The sequence below is a fragment of the Thunnus maccoyii genome, chromosome 10 (genome assembly GCF_910596095.1).
Source record: "Thunnus maccoyii chromosome 10, fThuMac1.1, whole genome shotgun sequence".
In the NCBI taxonomy this organism is placed as follows: Eukaryota; Metazoa; Chordata; class Actinopteri; order Scombriformes; family Scombridae; genus Thunnus; species Thunnus maccoyii.
Window position 1 is genome coordinate 450,137 of NC_056542.1, and position 19,038 is coordinate 469,174.

General features: G+C 40.8%; 2 protein-coding genes across 12 annotated transcripts in view; one reads left to right on the top strand and one right to left on the bottom strand.

Annotated features, from left to right (window-relative positions):
* Positions 1-2,444: 2,444 nt before the first annotated feature.
* Positions 2,445-9,331, bottom strand: LOC121906387. 8 transcript variants are annotated; one of them, XM_042425231.1, is made up of 6 exons: positions 9,151-9,331; positions 7,956-8,072; positions 4,913-5,054; positions 4,504-4,654; positions 4,286-4,360; positions 2,445-3,023 (listed from the first exon to the last, which is right to left on the bottom strand). In XM_042425231.1, exons 2-6 carry the CDS (start codon positions 8,018-8,020, stop codon positions 2,779-2,781), a joined length of 678 nt encoding a protein of 225 aa, XP_042281165.1. In that variant the 5' UTR covers positions 8,021-8,072; positions 9,151-9,331; the 3' UTR covers positions 2,445-2,778. The 8 variants fall into 8 exon arrangements, with proteins under 8 accessions (XP_042281165.1, XP_042281166.1, XP_042281164.1 ...); XM_042425232.1 differs by having other exon boundaries at positions 9,140-9,331; XM_042425230.1 differs by having other exon boundaries at positions 9,130-9,331.
* A 5,073-nt stretch (positions 9,332-14,404) lies between these two features.
* Positions 14,405-19,038, top strand: part of LOC121905565 (mothers against decapentaplegic homolog 4-like) — an 18,449-nt gene continuing 13,815 nt past the window's right edge. For 2 of the 4 annotated variants that reach the window (XR_006098440.1, XM_042423884.1), the window contains exons 1-2: positions 14,592-14,671; positions 16,089-16,337. Coding sequence is in view for 3 of the 4 variants with exons in the window: in XM_042423884.1 (XP_042279818.1) it covers positions 16,095-16,337 (243 nt within the window). In the remaining variant the exon portion in view is untranslated. Of the gene's footprint in view, positions 14,492-14,559; positions 14,672-16,088; positions 16,338-19,038 lie in introns of those variants that run through there. The other 2 variants (XM_042423887.1, XM_042423885.1) reach the window with 2 other exon arrangements.

Here is a 19,038-nt window from a genome sequence, read left to right on the forward strand (position 1 = left end):
CTGTGCTGCTGTGCTGCTGTGAACACCAGGGGTCCGTTTCACAAAGCAGGTTCAACAAACTCTGAGTCTAATCCTGAACTCTGAGTTGATCTACTCTGAGATAAGAAACTCTGAGTTTCCGGTTCCAGAACAGCTGATTTGAGTCAGTTTAATCAACTCGGAGTAGTTTCACCTGGAGTTAAGCGCGTGCACCACAACTATAAAAAGCCAGCATCAATGGAGCCCCGATTCAACGAGTCACCATGGCAACAGGGAAGCGGAGGGCTGCGTTTTTAACCCCACTAGAACTAGAAATCTTAATGTGATAATACGGCGAGATTGAACATGTTTTCAGAAAGAAGTGCAACACCGCTGCAGCTGCAAAAGAGAGAGAGACGGCGTGGGAGAACATCGCTGCTCGGGTCAATGCGTAAGTTTAAATGTAGTCCTTTGCAATCACAATAATATTACAGAGGAAAACTGCTTGATTGGTCGCCTATTAATTTATTTCATTTAGGTCCAATCCCGCGAGGGAGAAGCACACTTGGCAGCAGTTTAGGATGAAATATAAAAACATTGTTCAAACAGGTGAGACCTCGGCATAATCTCATGGGGGAACCTCATTTTGATCATGTTTTACATTGTAAAGTAAATATTAAGTGGCTGTTTGACTGTGCAGTTGTTTTATCCCCAACATAATGCTGGTTTCACACACATAAATGTCTTCTCATCTACATCATGTTCTGTTAAATAATTAATCCTATTTAAACTAACACAGACTTCTACTCAGCCAACAGAAAGAAGGCAGATGTCCATAAAACGGGTGGTGGTCCAGCACCGCCACCTCTAACGGAGGCAGAGGAGCTGGCCCTAAGCCAGACTATAGGAAGGCCAGTGGCTGGCCCCGACACTGTACAAAAAACTTCCGTTTGCAAAGAAACGCAGCGCAACACACAATATCTGCTGGGATGTGAGAGCATGACTACGATTAGTAATGTTGCAAATGTAAGGACGGATTAGGTTGTGTATGTAGATGATGGACTGTGACGTGAAACGGTACCGCTCAAAAAGATAATTGTCTGGAAATGCTAGAACATCTATGCGTGGTCTGATAACCATCTCTCAACGAATATTTAATTCTCTGCGCAGTAATGCTGCACCTTCATCCACGGGATCGTTATCAAAAGGACATGCCATGTTAGTGAAAGATGTTACTGTGCCTAATGGACTTCTAATATACTGACTCTGATTGTTTTAATGATTTCTTTAAATGACAGACGGCAGAACTAGGCTACGCCAAAACTCGCCTGCTGACTGACTGAATGAGGAAATCAAATGGAGTGTGTGGCTCTGAAAGCAGGAGACTGAGAGAAACTCGAGGTTCATTGAGAAAAACCTGGTCCCGACCAGGTTATGTTCATAGAGTCTGTTGCTATGGTAACTGACCGAGAGCTTAAGTTACCTCTCTCTCTGAAACAGGCTAGAGTTATCCCTCTTTCTCTGGTTTGAGTTACCTCCCTTTTTGAAACGGAAAACTCAGAGTTTCCCTCATTTCAGGGTTAACAGACTCTGAGTTTTCACTAAACCTGCTTTGTGGAACAGACCCCTGATGTTTCTACAACTCTGTTCTTTAATAAAATGACACTTGGTACAAAGTTCCTCATGAGACAAGCTGAACCACGTAGCAACAGCTCCACCTGGTGGTCACCAGTGAAACAGCAGCATAGTGTTTGTGAGCTGCCGTGTCTCTGACATGTGACACACAGCGAGACACACGAGGATTCACACGGCTTTAAAACCCTGAAATCATCGTCTCCTCCGTGTAAAAATCCAGAATCTGTGAATATTGTTGATGTCTGACGTCGTCGTGCTTCACGTCACACTGTGTCAGCTGCATACTGGACCACGATTGGCTCCACACTAGTGTGATGTCATAAATCCTGCAGGTGCACGTTGCTTAAAGACACATTATGCACATTTCCAGGTGTATATTTATATTCTAGTGGAACAGTGAGGCTGCTCTGCTGTAACATGAAACCTGATATATAGATGAGCTGATTCTGACGTCTCATCTTTGTAGAATGACTTTTGTTTTTGTTTTATTTTTTAAGAGATTGTTTATTTGTATTTTGTTCAAAATTACTTATTTATCTTATACTGGCCCTTTATGCAGCCCCTCACCTGCCTGTAAATATAAACGTAGGACAGAAAGTGAGGAAATGTGTGTTTGGTGTTTATTTCTTTGTTGTAACGAAGCTTCTTTGCAATAAATCTTAAACTGTTGGAAAACCTGTTGATTCTCCTTTTAAATGGAGACACATTAGTAAAGAAACATGCATCTGTGGGACGAGCAGCAGAGCTGAGGATGTGGGTCTCCCATGAAAACAGCTTATTCTGCTAACACACACACACACACACACACACATATATATATATATATACATAGTCAATAAGACTGACCAGTGTTTCCATACAGAAGCTGTTATTTATTAGAACAAACACGTCATCAGTAACTGAGGAAACTCAGCAGGTTCCTTTTCTTATTAAAATATTTGAATCTGTGGGAACAACAGCGACGCCTCGGTCACACAATCAGACCGAGTTCTGAGAGTTCCAACACACAGAGAGGTCAGTAAACACAACGCCTCACATTCTGCACAAACTAAACGTCACAGAGTCGTCTGATTAAACTGTTTAAATCTAAATAACTAAGAGTGAGAGCAGCTGATGAAAAGTTTCCCCTCATGTTTCAGTCCAAAATGATTCATAAACTCCCTCACCCCCCCCCCCCTCCCCCCCTCAGTCCCAGTGCAGCGGCGTCTGTCCTGCCATCGACATGTACTCGTCCAGCTCGGCGTCCAGCCGGCTCCTGGACAGCGACATGTAGTCCTCCAGCTGTTTGTCCAGTCTGCTCCTGGACGTGGACATGTACTCATCCAGCTGAGCGTCCAGCTGCTTCCTGGTCGGCACCTCCGCTCTGCTCAGGCCACGCCCCCTCGAGGCAGCGGCCCCGCCCCTCCGCAGGTCCAGGTGGAGCTGTCGTCCTGAAGGAAAAAAGCACAAGTACACAAGTAACGTCAGAGCCTTTACTGCAGTACAAGTACTAATACAGCAATGAAAAATACTCCAATACAAGTAAAAGTACATAAGTATTATGAGCTTGATGTAGTTAAAGTATTGCAGTAAAAGTACATAAGTATTATGAGCTTGATGTAGTTAAAGTATTGCAGTAAAAGTACATAAGTATTATGAGCTTGATGTAGTTAAAGTATTGCAGTAAAAGTACATAAGTATTATGAGCTTGATGTAGTTAAAGTATTGCAGTAAAAGTACATAAGTATTATGAGCTTGATGTAGTTAAAGTATTGCAGTAAAAGTAGTGGTTTGGTCCCTCTGACTGATATATTATTATATATGACATCATTAGATTATTAATAGTGAAGCATCAGTGTTAGAGCAGCATGTTACTGTTGTAGCTGCTGGAGGTGGAGCTAGTTTACACTACTTTATATACAGTTAGCTAGTTTACACTACTTTATATACAGTTAGCTAGTTTACACTACTTTATATACAGTTAGCTAGTTTACACTACTTTATATACAGTTAGCTAGTTTCTAGGGCTGTAGTCTGCTGCTCTATTAGTTGGTCGATATGTTCTCGTCCGACTAAATTCTCATTGGTTGAATAATCTCCGTGTTATCTTCATAAGGAGAAAAGTGCTACATCAACAGCTTTCCAGGATTAATCCATTATTTCCTGCGGCGGGGGGGACAGACTAACAAATTACCTGTGAAAACAACGGGGGTGTATTCAAAACACCCTCGTCCAACCTGATGGAGCCTGCTGGGTCTAACTGTACTCAACGTTTACTCAACGTTTACTCAACGTTTACTCAACGTTTACTGAATCTGTGTTTCTCCATAATGACACAATGAGAACCCCCGCCATATCCAGTCATTCAGATATCAAATATTAAAAAGTCGACAGCGTTTGGGAGTCTCTGAGCAGCGCTGCTCCGGTATGTGAGTCAACCTCTGTCGTTGCCTGGGAAACCACCGGTCGCGCGGGTCCGTTAAGGAGTATGTTTGCGTAGCGAGCGGGAAAGAGCGAGGAGCAGAGAAGTGACGGAGGATGCGAGCGGAGCAGAGGAAAAGGTTAGTAGTGAGTTATCAGTACAGACGACAGTGTGTCAGTTAATAAATGCTAAAACATCACGTCTGTTGTTTCTCTTGGTTAGCTCCAGAGTTAGCAACAGCTAGCAGTTAGCCTAGCCTGCAGACGCTAAACAGAGAAACGTGTTTGTGACCTGCAGTCGGCGTCTGGACGTCTCGTCTCTCCGGCCGGCGGCGTTGACCCAGTCGCCTCCACAGGTGACCTCGTCCTGCACAGGAAACGTGACATCATCAGAGAGGAGCGGCCGCCGCAGTCCGACAGTCATCTATCACTTAGTTTATTGATCGATTCATGTGTTGCATTAATCGACGCCGTCTCCGGGCGGGTCGGAGTCGGTTAGATCTGACTCACTCCTGTGGGCGGAGCTTAACGCGGCTCTCCACCTGTACTTGTTCCTGAAGCTCCAGAAGCCGCGGCGGGCTCCGGAGGCGGCGAGACGACGAGTCGCCCGCCGCCAGCCGAGCCGAGTCCAGACGCTCCGCCTCGCCAGACGCTGCTTCACCTGCATCCAGTCAGAGACGATCATTAATATTCTGACTAATCAATTCAGCTCCAGTTTAATGTCTTTATTATTCATCAATTAGCTGTAAACTGTTCAATTAATCACCAACAACCCAACAACTGATCGATTAACCCAGAAAACAATCAGCTGATTAATCGATAATGTTAGTTAATGATCTGCGTTTCTCCTCTCGGCTGCTGGATGATGATGTAACACGACGACCAGCTGAGCAGCCGCTCATTCTGATTGGTCACTCACCTGCAGGGCGAGCGAGGACGGCGGCTCCCTCTTCACCAGCAGGACCACCGGCGGGGGGGCGGACACCCTCCTCTGCTGCAGCTGGAGGGGGTCAAAGGTCACCATCCTGGACCGGGTCAGCTGGTCCAGCACCTGAGAGAAGCTGCAGACGGAGAGGTCAAAGGTCACAGTCACAGTGTCTTTGAATAATTGGATATTATGGGATGGTGACATGACGTCGCTCAGGATGCAGAACCAGAACAATAATAATCCGTCCTGCTGAAGGATCCTCTGTTGCTCTTCCTGAGCTTTCTCACATTGTTTTCTTCATTAAAAGCTTTTTTAGGGAGTTTAGTCTTAACGAGGGTCTGAGGAGAGTCCTGATGTTGGTTTATGAATCAAACTGACTGTTTGTATCCTGATACAATAAGATATAAAAACACATGTTAAATCACACAAAACATGGTAATAAAATAAAGAAAATACCAAATAATAATGATAATAATAATAATAATAATAATGATAATAATAATAAATACTATAAATAATATCAATAAACTGTATTTCAGCAGGGTAGTAGCAGGTGGTGGCAGCAGATATGGTCTCATATTACGCTCTATCATTTATTTTGTTGTGTCACAAATCAAACTCTTTAAAGTAAAGTTATATTTTCCATCATTTGGACGACGGTTCGCGTTCTTCCACATGAAGAAGAGCGAACACGACGGATCGCTCCGACCAGCCGAGAAGAAACGAGAAGCTCGAACCTGAGAGACGAGTTTCTTCTGTTGCATCAACGTTCAGGATGAAAATGATGCTGCAGACCTTCAACACGACAGCCTCCAGAGTCTGTGTAGACACGAGGAGCTCTGAGATGATGCTCTGGTGTCTGTGTAGACACGAGGAGCTCTGAGATGATGCTCTGCTGTCTGTGTAGACACGAGGAGCTCTGAGATGATGCTCTGGTGTCTGTGTAGACACGAGGAGCTCTGAGATGATGCTCTGCTGTCTGTGTAGACACGAGGAGCTCTGAGATGAAGCTCTGGTGTCTGTGTAGACACGAGGAGCTCTGAGATGAAGCTCTGGTGTCTGTGTAGACACGAGGAGCTCTGAGATGATGCTCTGGTGTCTGTGTAGACACGAGGAGCTCTGAGATGATGAAGCTCTGGTGTCTGTGTAGACATGAGGAGCTCTGAGATGATGATCTGGTGTCTGTGTAGACACGAGGAGCTCTGAGATGATGAAGCTCTGGTGTCTGTGTAGACACGAGGAGCTCTGAGATGAAGATCTGCTGTCTGTGTAGACACGAGGAGCTCTGAGATGAAGATCTGCTGTCTGTGTAGACACGAGGAGCTCTGAGATGATGATCTAATGTCTGTGTAGACACCAGGAGCTCTGAGATGATGATCTGGTGTCTGTGTAGACACCAGGAGCTCTGAGATGATGAAGCTCTGGAGTCTGTGTAGACACGAGGAGCTCTGAGATGATGCTCTGCTGTCTGTGTAGACACCAGGAGCTCTGAGATGATGAAGCTCTGGTGTCTGTGTAGACACGAGGAGCTCTGAGATGATGCTCTGGTGTCTGTGTAGACACGAGGAGCTCTGAGATGATGAAGCTCTGGTGTCTGTGTAGACACGAGGAGCTCTGAGATGATGAAGCTCTGGAGTCTGTGTAGACACGAGGAGCTCTGAGATGATGCTCTGGTGTCTGTGTAGACACGAGGAGCTCTGCACTAGTTTCACTGTCCTCTGCTCTGTTGTTGGCGTTTGTGTTTAGCTTAATTTGTAACTTATATTAAAATTTGTCAAATTCTTGTTAAGTTAGCTGCTGACTAGACTTTGCTTCTGGCTCCAACAGCCTTCCTCTCTACAGCAGTAGAGGAGGAAGAGGAAGAGGAGGAGGAAGAGGAGGAGGAAGAGGAAATTAGTATTATTATTGATTTGACTGATGTATTTTATTTCTTTCCAGTGAGATATTATTATTGAACTGTTGCTGCTGTAGAAACAATATTTTGTCATATTTAAAATAGAAATCTTTTCTGATCCTGTTCTGAATTTATTCTTTAAAAGTCATTAAGAAGAACTGATCAGAGTATTGATAAAGAAGCAGGCTGATAAGTGAAGCCTATAGGTCAGATTAAGATAAACTTGAACCACAGCGTCCCTCCAGCTGACCGGCAGCTACCAGCTGTTTCACTCCACAACAACCCCTAACCCCTGACCCCTGACCCCTAACCCCTGACCCCTAACCCCTGACCCTAACATCAGAAAACATCAACAATCACATCATATCAGCAAAAAGCCTCCAGTCTTCTGTTGAACAGCTGATCTATAGATTCATGTTATTGAACAGCTGACCTATAGATTCATATTATTGAACAGCTGACCTATAGATTCATATTATTGAACAGCTGACCTATAGATTCATATTATTGAACAGCTGATCTATAGATTCATGTTATTGAGCAGCTGATCTATAGATTCATGTTATTGAGCAGCTGATCTATAGATTCATGTTATTGAACAGCTGATCTATAGATTCATATTATTGAACAGCTGATCTATAGATTCATATTATTGAACAGCTGATCTATAGATTCATGTTATTGAACAGCTGATCTATAGATTCATATTATTGAACAGCTGATCTATAGATTCATGTTATTGAACAGCTGATCTATAGATTCATATTATTGAACAGCTGATCTATAGATTCATATTATTGAACAGCTGATCTATAGATTCATGTTATTGAACAGCTGATCTATAGATTCATATTATTGAACAGCTGATCTATAGATTCATGTTATTGAACAGCTGATCTATAGATTCATGTTATTGAGCTGAATTCTCACAAACAACAAAAAAACTGATTTATCCTTTTTATGGATTTAAAACCTTTTTTTATCGCCTTTTACTTTTAACTCATCTTAAAGCTTGTTGTCTTTGATTCTGTTGACTTCGTTTTTCTACTTTAGAAATATTTTGTGTGATTTTATTAGAATAAAACTCTGCTGAAGCTGAATTGCTGCTCTGTGTAAATACATGATGAAGAAACGTCTCACCGCTCGTTGAGGGAAACTGCTGAGGTGCTTCTCAGGAAACACGAGTCTGGTTTGGATGAGTCCATCTGATGCGTCTCAACTCCTGCACACCAAACACAGCTGGGACGATCTGTTCACCTGTTTCACCACAGACAGAAAATATTATATTATACATATTATATATATTCAGCGCACAGAAAGACTTCTTCAGACTATTCATAAAACACAGAGACACGTTTCCTTTTCGGCAAACAGCCACTCAGTCAGGTTCAGTCATGAGGACGGTGGCGGTTAAACATCAGGTCACAGAATGTGAAGGGTCACCAAATCCCGCGTAACACCGCCGGCAGCAACAATAACGTCAAAACTCAATTTTAGTTAAAAAATAAATAAATAAATAAAGTAAAACCTCCTCTTCATGGTTCAAATTTCGGTCGAATTCGAGACAAAACAAAGATTCCTGGTTTTTAAACTTGTTTTAAATCTGCCGATAAATCATGAACTTATGTTAAATTATGGGTCGTTATGAGTTTAAAGCGCGTTAACTCAAATGTTCATTCCAGCTATGAGTTTTTAATTTAAATACAGCTACGTGTTGCAGAAAAGCTGTATAAATGTTAAGGGCGGTGAGTTTACCTTTACGACGAAGCGGACACACCTGTTAGCAGCTAATATAGTGCACCGCGCTATGCTAATCGGCTAGCTTGCCGCAGGCGAGGCCTCGCGGGTTGCGACCGGCCTGTCCTCCCGCCGCGGCGGGGCACCCAGCAGAGCCCCGGCCCGCCCTCCTCCTTACCGGGGTCTGCGGGAGCCACGACCGTTTCTCCACTCGATCTCAGATCAGTTAATTTCACAGTGTTTGCTGTGGACCACATCCGTTACCGTGTGATTCTCCAAACTACCGTCACCGAAGCGCTGAGAGCAGATTAGCTTCACCGTTAGCTTAGCTTCACCGTTAGCTTAGCTTCAGTGCTGATGGTGAAGCTAAGCTAACATAGTAACAATCACTTATGCCATGCCATTAGTCCCAAAATACACGCTCCCTGGAGTTTTTTGCCCTTAATATCATAACATTAGTGCATTTTGACGTGTAAACGCTCAGTTACCATTCATAAAAAGCTTGTTTTGTCGTGTGGCCATTGGCTAAAATGTCAAGGCATTATTTTCTTGCAATAAACGGACTTGATGGACCAACCTTCAGTTACCTGCCGCTCACCTGTCGCTGTACGTCCTCTGTGCTCCAACTACAACCTGACAGACAGGTGTTCACACTCAGCAGGTCGATTCAGAGAACAAAGACTGTCTGTTAACGGTCAAGTTGAATTTTAAATGTAGTTCTAGTTTCAGTTTTTGTTCCAGAAGCTTGATGTCAGCGCCTCTGTCCAAGCGGCTTATTTATTTATTTATTTATTTATTTATTTATTTATTTATTTTTTAACAGCAGTAGAAGAAGAACTCAGATCCTTTACTGCAGTTAAAGTACCAATACAGCAAAGTATAAATACTCCATTACAATTAAAAGTCCTGCAAGTACTGGTGCAGCAGAGTGGCCCCTCTCAGAATGATATTAAATAAAACTGGGTTGTTGTTAATATTATTGATTAATTACTGCCAGCAGCTGTTTTACGTATTTCTGACTTGTTCCTTTTTTATTGCATTTTCATTATCTTCACAGCAGTAAATATCAGAATAGTCCATGAAAACCACAGAGCATTACGTCCACTTACACAACATTAACACAATTACATCCTGTAATCACTTTGAACATAAATAAAATAATATGATAAGTGATACATTTCAGCCATATTTATGCAGTTGTACTGAAAAGGATCTTATATTTTATACAACTGAACAGGTTGCATCTTACTGTGATTTATAAACCAGTAACATTTTGAAGTAAAGTGTGTTCATGAAGTGTAGTAATCCAGATTTAAAGCTGTTGAGACATCAAGCTTCATCCAGACGAGTTTAACTAAAGCTTGTGTCAATGTGTTTTTATCAGTTAGCAGAAACAACTTCAGTTTCTCTAAAACATTGACTAAGTGATGATGTTTGAAAAACTCAGAAGACGGTTTAAAGACACTTCCTGCTGAAGTTATTTCAACACTTTGAACCATCTGCTGCACCATGAGATCATTATCTGTCCCGTTAACGTGGACACGTCACTGTTTATACCATAAACTAGACTTTCATATCATATGTTTCCTGTCCAGGCAGCCGGCGGGCAGCCATCTTTGTTCTGACAGACAGAGACCAGCAACCAATTAAACAAACCAGTTAAATAAACCAATGAAACAAACCAGTTAAACAAACCAATTAAACAAACCAGTTAAACAAACCAGTTAAAAAAACCAATTAAACAAACCAATGAAACAAACCAATGAAACAAACCAGTTAAACAAACCAGTTAAACAACCCAATGAAACAAACCAATGAAATAAACCAGTTAAATAAACCAGTTAAACAAACTAGTTAAACGAACCAGTTAAATAAACCAATGAAACAAACCAGTTAAAAAAACCAATGAAACAAACCAGTTAAACAAACCAATGAAACAAACCAATGAAACAAACCAGTTAAACAAACCAATGAAACAAACCAGTTAAATAAACCAGTTAAACAAACCAATGAAACAAACCAGTTAAACAAACCAATGAAACAAACCAATGAAACAAACCAGTTAAACAAACCAGTTAAAAAAACCAATGAAACAAACCAGTTAAGCAAACCAATGAAACAAACCAGTTAAATAAACCAGTTAAACAAACCAATGAAACAAACCAATGAAACAAACCAGTTAAACAAACCAGTTAAAAAAACCAATGAAACAAACCAGTTAAACAAACCAATGAAACAAACCAGTTAAATAAACCAGTTAAACAAACCAATGAAACAAACCAATGAAACAAACCAGTTAAACAAACCAATGAAACAAACCAGTTAAACAAACCAATGAAACAAACCAGTTAAATAAACCAGTTAAAAAAACCAATGAAACAAACCAGTTAAACAAACCAGTTAAACAAACCAATGAAACAAACCAGTTAAACAAACCAATGAAACAAACCAATGAAACAAACCAGTTAAACAAACCAATGAAACAAACCAGTTAAACAAACCAGTTAAAAAAACCAATGAAATAAACCAGTTAAGCAAACCAATGAAACAAACCAGTTAAATAAACCAGTTAAACAAACCAATGAAACAAACCAATGAAACAAACCAGTTAAACAAACCAGTTAAAAAAAACAATGAAACAAACCAGTTAAATAAACCAATGAAACAAACCAGTTAAACAAACCAGTTAAACAAACCAATGAAACAAACCAGTTAAATAAACCAATGAAACAAACCAATGAAACAAACCAGTTAAACAAACCAATGAAACAAACCAATGAAACAAACCAGTTAAACAAACCAGTTAAAAAAACCAATGAAACAAACCAGTTAAACAAACCAGTTAAACAAACCAATGAAACAAACCAGTTAAATAAACCAATGAAACAAACCAGTTAAACAAACCAATGAAACAAACCAATGAAACAAACCAGTTAAATAAACCAGTTAAACAAACCAATGAAACAAACCAGTTAAACAAACCAATGAAACAAACCAGTTAAATAAACCAATGAAACAAACCAGTTAAACAAACCAATGAAACAAACCAGTTAAACAAACCAATGAAACAAACCAATGAAACAAACCAATGAAACAAACCAGTTAAATAAACCAATGAAACAAACCAGTTAAATAAACCAATGAAACAAACCAGTTAAACAAACCAATGAAACAAACCAATGAAACAAACCAGTTAAACAAACCAGTTAAATAAACCAATGAAACAAACCAGTTAAACAAACCAATGAAACAAACCAATGAAACAAACCAGTTAAACAAACCAGTTAAACAAACCAATGAAACAAACCAGTTAAACAAACCAATGAAACAAACCAGTTAAACAAACCAATGAAACAAACCAGTTAAATAAACCAATGAAACAAACCAGTTAAACAAACCAGTTAAATAAACCAATGAAACAAACCAGTTAAATAAACCAATGAAACAAACCAATGAAACAAACCAGTTAAACAAACCAGTTAAACAAACCAATGAAACAAACCAGTTAAACAAACCAATGAAACAAACCAATGAAACAAACCAGTTAAACAAACCAATGAAACAAACCAATGAAACAAACCAGTTAAACAAACCAATGAAACAAACCAGTTAAACAAACCAGTTAAACAAACCAATGAAACAAACCAATGAAACAAACCAGTTAAACAAACCAGTTAAACAAACCAGTTAAACAAACCAATGAAACAAACCAATGAAACAAACCAGTTAAACAAACCAGTTAAACAAACCAGTTAAATAAACCAATGAAACAAACCAATGAAACAAACCAATGAAACAAACCAGTTAAACAAACCAATGAAACAAACCAGTTAAATAAACCAATGAAACAAACCAGTTAAACAAACCAATGAAACAAACCAGTTAAATAAACCAATGAAACAAACCAGTTAAATAAACCAATGAAACAAACCAGTTAAACAAACCAATGAAACAAACCAATGAAACAAACCAGTTAAACAAACCAGTTAAACAAACCAATGAAACAAACCAGTTAAACAAACCAATGAAACAAACCAGTTAAACAAACCAATGAAACAAACCAGTTAAATAAACCAATGAAACAAACCAATGAAACAAACCAGTTAAATAAACCAATGAAACAAACCAGTTAAATAAACCAATGAAACAAACCAGTTAAATAAACCAATGAAACAAACCAATGAAACAAACCAGTTAAACAAACCAGTTAAACAAACCAATGAAACAAACCAGTTAAACAAACCAATGAAACAAACCAGTTAAACAAACCAATGAAACAAACCAATGAAACAAACCAGTTAAATAAACCAATGAAACAAACCAGTTAAATAAACCAATGAAACAAACCAATGAAACAAACCAGTTAAACAAACCAGTTAAACAAACCAATGAAACAAACCAATGAAACAAACCAGTTAAATAAACCAATGAAACAAACCAGTTAAACAAACCAATGAAACAAACCAATGAAACAAACCAGTTAAATAAACCAATGAAACAAACCAGTTAAATAAACCAATGAAACAAACCAGTTAAATAAACCAGTTAAATAAACCAATGAAACAAACCAGTTAAACAAACCAGTTAAACAAACCAATGAAACAAACCAGTTAAACAAACCAATGAAACAAACCAATGAAACAAACCAGTTAAACAAACCAATGAAACAAACCAATGAAACAAACCAGTTAAATAAACCAATGAAACAAACCAGTTAAATAAACCAATGAAACAAACCAGTTAAATAAACCAATGAAACAAACCAGTTAAATAAACCAATGAAACAAACCAATGAAACAAACCAGTTAAACAAACCAATGAAACAAACCAATGAAACAAACCAGTTAAATAAACCAATGAAACAAACCAGTTAAATAAACCAATGAAACAAACCAGTTAAATAAACCAGTTAAATAAACCAATGAAACAAACCAGTTAAACAAACCAGTTAAATAAACCAATGAAACAAACCAGTTAAATAAACCAGTTAAATAAACCAATGAAACAAACCAGTTAAATAAACCAATGAAACAAACCAGTTAAACAAACCAGTTAAACAAACCAGTTAAATAAACCAGTTAAATAAACCAATGAAACAAACCAGTTAAACAAACCAATGAAACAAACCAATGAAACAAACCAGTTAAACAAACCAGTTAAACAAACCAATGAAACAAACCAGTTAAACAAACCAGTTAAACAAACCAATGAAACAAACCAATGAAACAAACCAATGAAACAAACCAGTTAAACGAACCAGTTAAACGAACCAGTTAAACAAACCAGTTAAACGAACCAGTTAAACGAACCAGTTAAATAAACCAGTTAAACAAACTACTTAAACAAACCAATGAAACAAACCAATGAAACAAACCAGTTAAATAAACCAATGAAACAGACACACACACACACACACAAACACAACCACACACACACACACACAGAGCAGAAGTCACGTGCACAAACAAACTTTCTGAAAGTATCCAACGGAAAAAACATTTCCGGCTATAACCTTCAAAATAACAGCTACATTAACATAAAGCTTCGTGTCTGACAGAAGTCACTTACTGACTTCTTGTGAGGCTTTCAGCTGCATCTCACGGTCTTCAATGCGTTAAGAAGCGGTGTCACATGACCGCGCATACCCGGCAAATAAAGTTTATTCCGATTTTGATGCTTCTTTTATTTTTATAATTTACAGACATAGCCTCACTTCCTGTTATGTCTGGCTGCCCCCCCCCCCCCTCCCCCCTCCCCCCCGCCCGGTGCTGACTCCCGGTGCAGACTGATAGTCTGCATCAGACCGAGGACACGCAGACACACAACCGAGCGGAGGGAGCCGAGTCCCGGTCAGTGAAGCTGACACAACCCGCTGAGGGTCCATCCTGATCCCGGCGAGAGAAGCTGACACAACCCGCTGAGGGTCGATCCTGATCCCGGTCAGTGAAGCTGACACAACCCGCTGAGGGTCCATCCTGATCCCGGTCAGTGAAGCTGACACAACCCGCTGAGGGTCGATCCTGATCCCGGTCAGTGAAGCTGACACAACCCGCTGAGGGTCCATCCTGATCCCGGTCAGTGAAGCTGACACAACCCGCTGAGGGTCCATCCTGATCCCGGTCAGTGAAGCTGACACAACCCGCTGAGGGTCGATCTCGTCCGGATGATTTTATATTTATATTTTTATATGTGGAAACTGTTGATGCAACTGTCTGTCTGCAGAATGTATACATACACACACACACACACACATATATATATATATATGTGTGTGTGTGTGTGTGTGTGTGTGTGTGTGTGTGTGTATGTGTGTGTATGTATACACACATATATACATATATATATACATATATATGTAGTGTGTGTGTGTGTGTGTATATATATATATACTCACACACACACACACTCATACACACACAATGTATATACATTGTGTGTGTATGAGTGTGTGTGTGTGTGTGTATGAGTGTGTGTGTGTGTGTGTGTGTGTGTGTGTGAGATTGTATCTGCAGATCATCAATAAGATTACAGCTTAGTTATTGAGCTCAGTCATGTCACTCAGTGTTACTGAGGACAAACCTTCCATTCATTCACTCATTCATTCATTCACTCATTCATACGTTCATTCGTTCATTCATTCAGGAGTTTGTTTATAGAGATTAAATATATGGAAGACGAAAAATGCTGACATAAAAAAATAAATAAAGAAATAAAGTAAAACATTAAACATTATTATTGTGTCAGAATTAAATGAAAAACATGTTTAAAGGACGATTATTTAACTTTTCTTTCATTAGTTGTGATCTGATTTTAACGTGGCAAGAATTCATGTAACATAAAGGCAAACAGTGAAATATTGTCCTTTTAAAAGAGAAATACATAAAACAATGTGTAAAGTCCCCTCAAAAACACATTTCTCTTCTTCTTCCAGCTGAATGTTTGAGCTTCTGAGTTTGTTTTCATTCGTCTGCTGAAGGAGGAAAGTTTCTCTGAGCTCATTGAAAGTCTCGTTTTTAAGGGGCGGGCCTACGAGCAGGATTTGTGACATCATAACTAGTTTGGAGCCAATCGTGGTCCAGTATTCATCTTACGCAGTGTGACGTGGAGACTTAAGGCCTCCAGTCACATCTGGTGTCCAGCAGGAGAACCTTCTCAAGAACCCAGTGTTCTTCTTCAGAATGTCAGAAGCCTCCTGAAACCTCGTCTACACTTATTTTCTGCCATTTCAGCGTTTCTGTGGCGTTTTAATTATGCGGGTCTGTATCATACAGATTGTAAAACCTTTGTGATATTGGGCCATATAAATAAAAACTGAGTTGACCAGTTCTCCTATAGCACCAGCTGGAGTCCGTTTGGATTTAAACCAGAACATAAACTGGACCAATGATCCAAACGCACAAAATCTTCAGTTTACTTTCATAGAAGAAGAATATCAGCAAATACTGACTTTTCTGAAATTGGACGTAGTGAATTTTTGCATTTGCTCATTAATTTGCTGTCGATCCACTAATGGATTGATGGACGTTCCCTCCGCAGGTGACCATGTCGGTGCTCAGCCCCGCCCCCAGCAGCGCCGACGCCTGCCTGAGCATCGTCCACAGCCTGATGTGCCACCGGCAGGGCGGCGAGAACGAGGGCTTCGCCAAGCGAGCCATCGAGAGCCTGGTGAAGAAGCTGAAGGAGAAGAAGGACGAGCTGGACTCGCTCATCACCGCCGTCACCACCAACGGCGTCCATCCCAGCAAGTGTGTGACCATCCAGAGGACGCTGGACGGACGGCTGCAGGTACAGACACAACCGGGCCGCAACTAACGATTATTTTCATAATCAATTGATTTGTAGATTGTTTTCTCAATTAATCGATTAGTTGTTTGGTCCATAAAATGTCAGAAAATGGTGAAAAACGTGGATCAATGTTTCCCAAAGACGACGTCATAAACGTCTTGTTTTGACCACAACTGAAAGATGTTCAGTTTACTGTCAGAGAGACTAAAGAAACAGAAAATATTCACATTTAAGAAGCTGATTAATCGGCAACTAATCAATCACTTCAAACTGTTGAAATACTAAAAGAAGTTAAAGTAGGAGTTGAAATACAATCACTGAAAGAAATTTAAATGGAAGTTTCAGTCACTGTGAAGTTAATTTCACTTCCTCAACACACCTTCAGCTGGTTAACAGTCACATGATCACTGGCGTCTCTCATGTGTCTTTGAGCTTCATGTTTCTGTCTCATCAGTCTGATATTCAGCCTCAGATTGTTCACACGCTCATATGTTCCCATAACGTTCCCATAACGTTCCCATAATGTTCCCAGAACGTTCCCAGAACGTTCCCAGAACGTTCCCAGAATGTTCCCGTCATATTCCCATAACATTCCCATAACGTTCCCATAACGCTCCCATAATGTTCCCAGAATGTTCCCAGAATGTTCCCATAACGTTCCCATAACGTTCCCATAATGTTCCCAGAACGTTCCCAGAATGTTCCCGTCATGTTCCCATAACATTCCCATAACGTTCCCATAACGCTCCCATAATGTTCCCAGAATGTTCCCAGAATGTTCCCAGAATGTTCCCAGAATGTTCCCATAACGTTCCTAGAACGTTCCCGTCACGTTCCCATAACGTTCCCATAATGTTCCCAGAACGTTCCCGTCATGCTCCTGTCACGTTCCCAGAACGCTCCCATAATGTTCCCATAATGTTCCCGTCACGTTCCCATAACGTTCCCATAACGTTCCCATAATATTCCCAGAACATTCCCATCGCGTTCCCATAACGTTCCCAGAACATTCCCGTCATGTTCCCGTCATGTTCCCATAACGTTCCCATAACGTTCCCAGAACATTCCCGTCATGTTCCCGTCATGTTCCCATAACGTTCCCAGAACATTCCCGTCACGTTCCCGTCACGTTCCTGTCATGCTCCCATAACGTTCCCGTCGTGTTCCCGTCGTGTTCCTGTCTCTGTTGGGAAAGTGTTGTGCAGCAGACTGGGCGTCAGGGCGGCAGACTGGGCGTCAGGGCGGCAGACTGGGCGTCAGAGCGGCAGACTGGGCGTCAGGGCGGCAGACTGGGCGTCAGGGCGGCAGACTGGGCGTCAGAGCGGCAGACTGGGCGTCAGGGCAGCAGACTGGGCGTCAGGGCAGCAGACTGGGCATCAGAGCGGCAGACTGGGCGTCAGAGCGGCAGACTGGGCGTCAGGGCGGCAGACTGGGCGTCAGGGCAGCAGACTGGGCGTCAGGGCAGCAGACTGGGCGTCAGAGCAGCAGACTGGGTGTGGTCACAGACTGTCAGACAGTAATTTTCACACCAGAGGATGTAAACATGGATCAGTCTGCTCACAACTTCATATGAGCCAAACCAGGAACCAGCAGAACCACTTTAACAAGCCCTGGAACCTCTAAGAACTCCTCCAGGACCACTCGCACCTCCTCAACGCCTCCTTAACAGCAGCTGTCTCCTCAGTAACTCCTTCAGAGCCTCCTTAATAATCCCTCGAATCTGTTCAAGAATTCCTGAAACCCAGTAAGTAATCCCTCAGGAATCCCTGAAACCTCCTCAAAATCCCCTCAAAATTCTCTGAGAGTTTCTCAACAACCCACAAGAACCTCCCAGAGAACCTGAAACCCTCTGATACCCCTTTTCCACCAAGGCAGGTTGAGTTCAGAGCCGGCGCCTAATCTTGAACCGGTTATTCACATTTCGACAGCCAAAGAATCTGCTCTCGGCCAGGAAAACTGGTTCCAGAGCAGAACCGACTCTCTGCTGGTCTGGGGGGGTGGGGGGGGGATTACCATAACCAACCAAAACCAAAACGCATCGTGTCTCTTCAGACTGATTCTGATTGTGAGCCAGGCTAAAAGCTGTTAATATGTCACTTTAATAAGTTTTAATATTTTTTCAGGCGAGAAAGTTACCATTTAGATTCCCAGTATGTGGTCAGTTTATCCCAGTAACACCTGGAAGTGTTACTGTAAAATAGCTGAGATGCTGTTGTAGATGTGAGGAAAACTCTTGCATTTAAAAATCATACTTCAGTAAAAATATAGAAGTATTACCAGGTAAAAGTACTAATTATGGAGAAAATCCAGCTGTGACATATATATATATATATTTAATAAATAATATTATTCTGCTTATGCTTTGACTCATCAGTATTAATAATGTACTTTGTTAAATTTATTTAATATATATTAGGATCTGACTTCTTCCAGCTCTGCAGGAAGTATGATGTAACACCGGCCGTGATCTCAGTCATGTGACTGCATCACATGAGTTTCCTTCAGTGTTAATACTTCATCATTCATTCAGCAGCCAGCATGCACATATGCTCCATATGCGGACTACATCACAGCATACTTCCTCTCATATGTCCAGTATGCAGGACATATGAGAGGAAGTACGCTGTGATGTAGTCCGCCGTTGTTGTTGTACTTGAAGTTCTTCTTTGTTCTGTTTCATGGCGGGTAGCAACCGGTGCTA

Excerpts from the sequence above, each read along its gene's own strand:
- LOC121906387 (XM_042425231.1), bottom strand. The coding sequence starts at position 8,020 with ATGGACTCATCCAAACCAGACTCGTGTTTCCTGAGAAGCACCTCAGCA. Across the intron at positions 4,361-4,503 it reads GTTAAGCTCCGCCCACAGGA|GACGAGGTCACCTGTGGAGG; the intron begins GTGAGTCAGATC and ends TTTCCTGTGCAG. Across the intron at positions 3,024-4,285 it reads CGTCCAGACGCCGACTGCAG|GACGACAGCTCCACCTGGAC; the intron begins GTCACAAACACG and ends TTTTTCCTTCAG.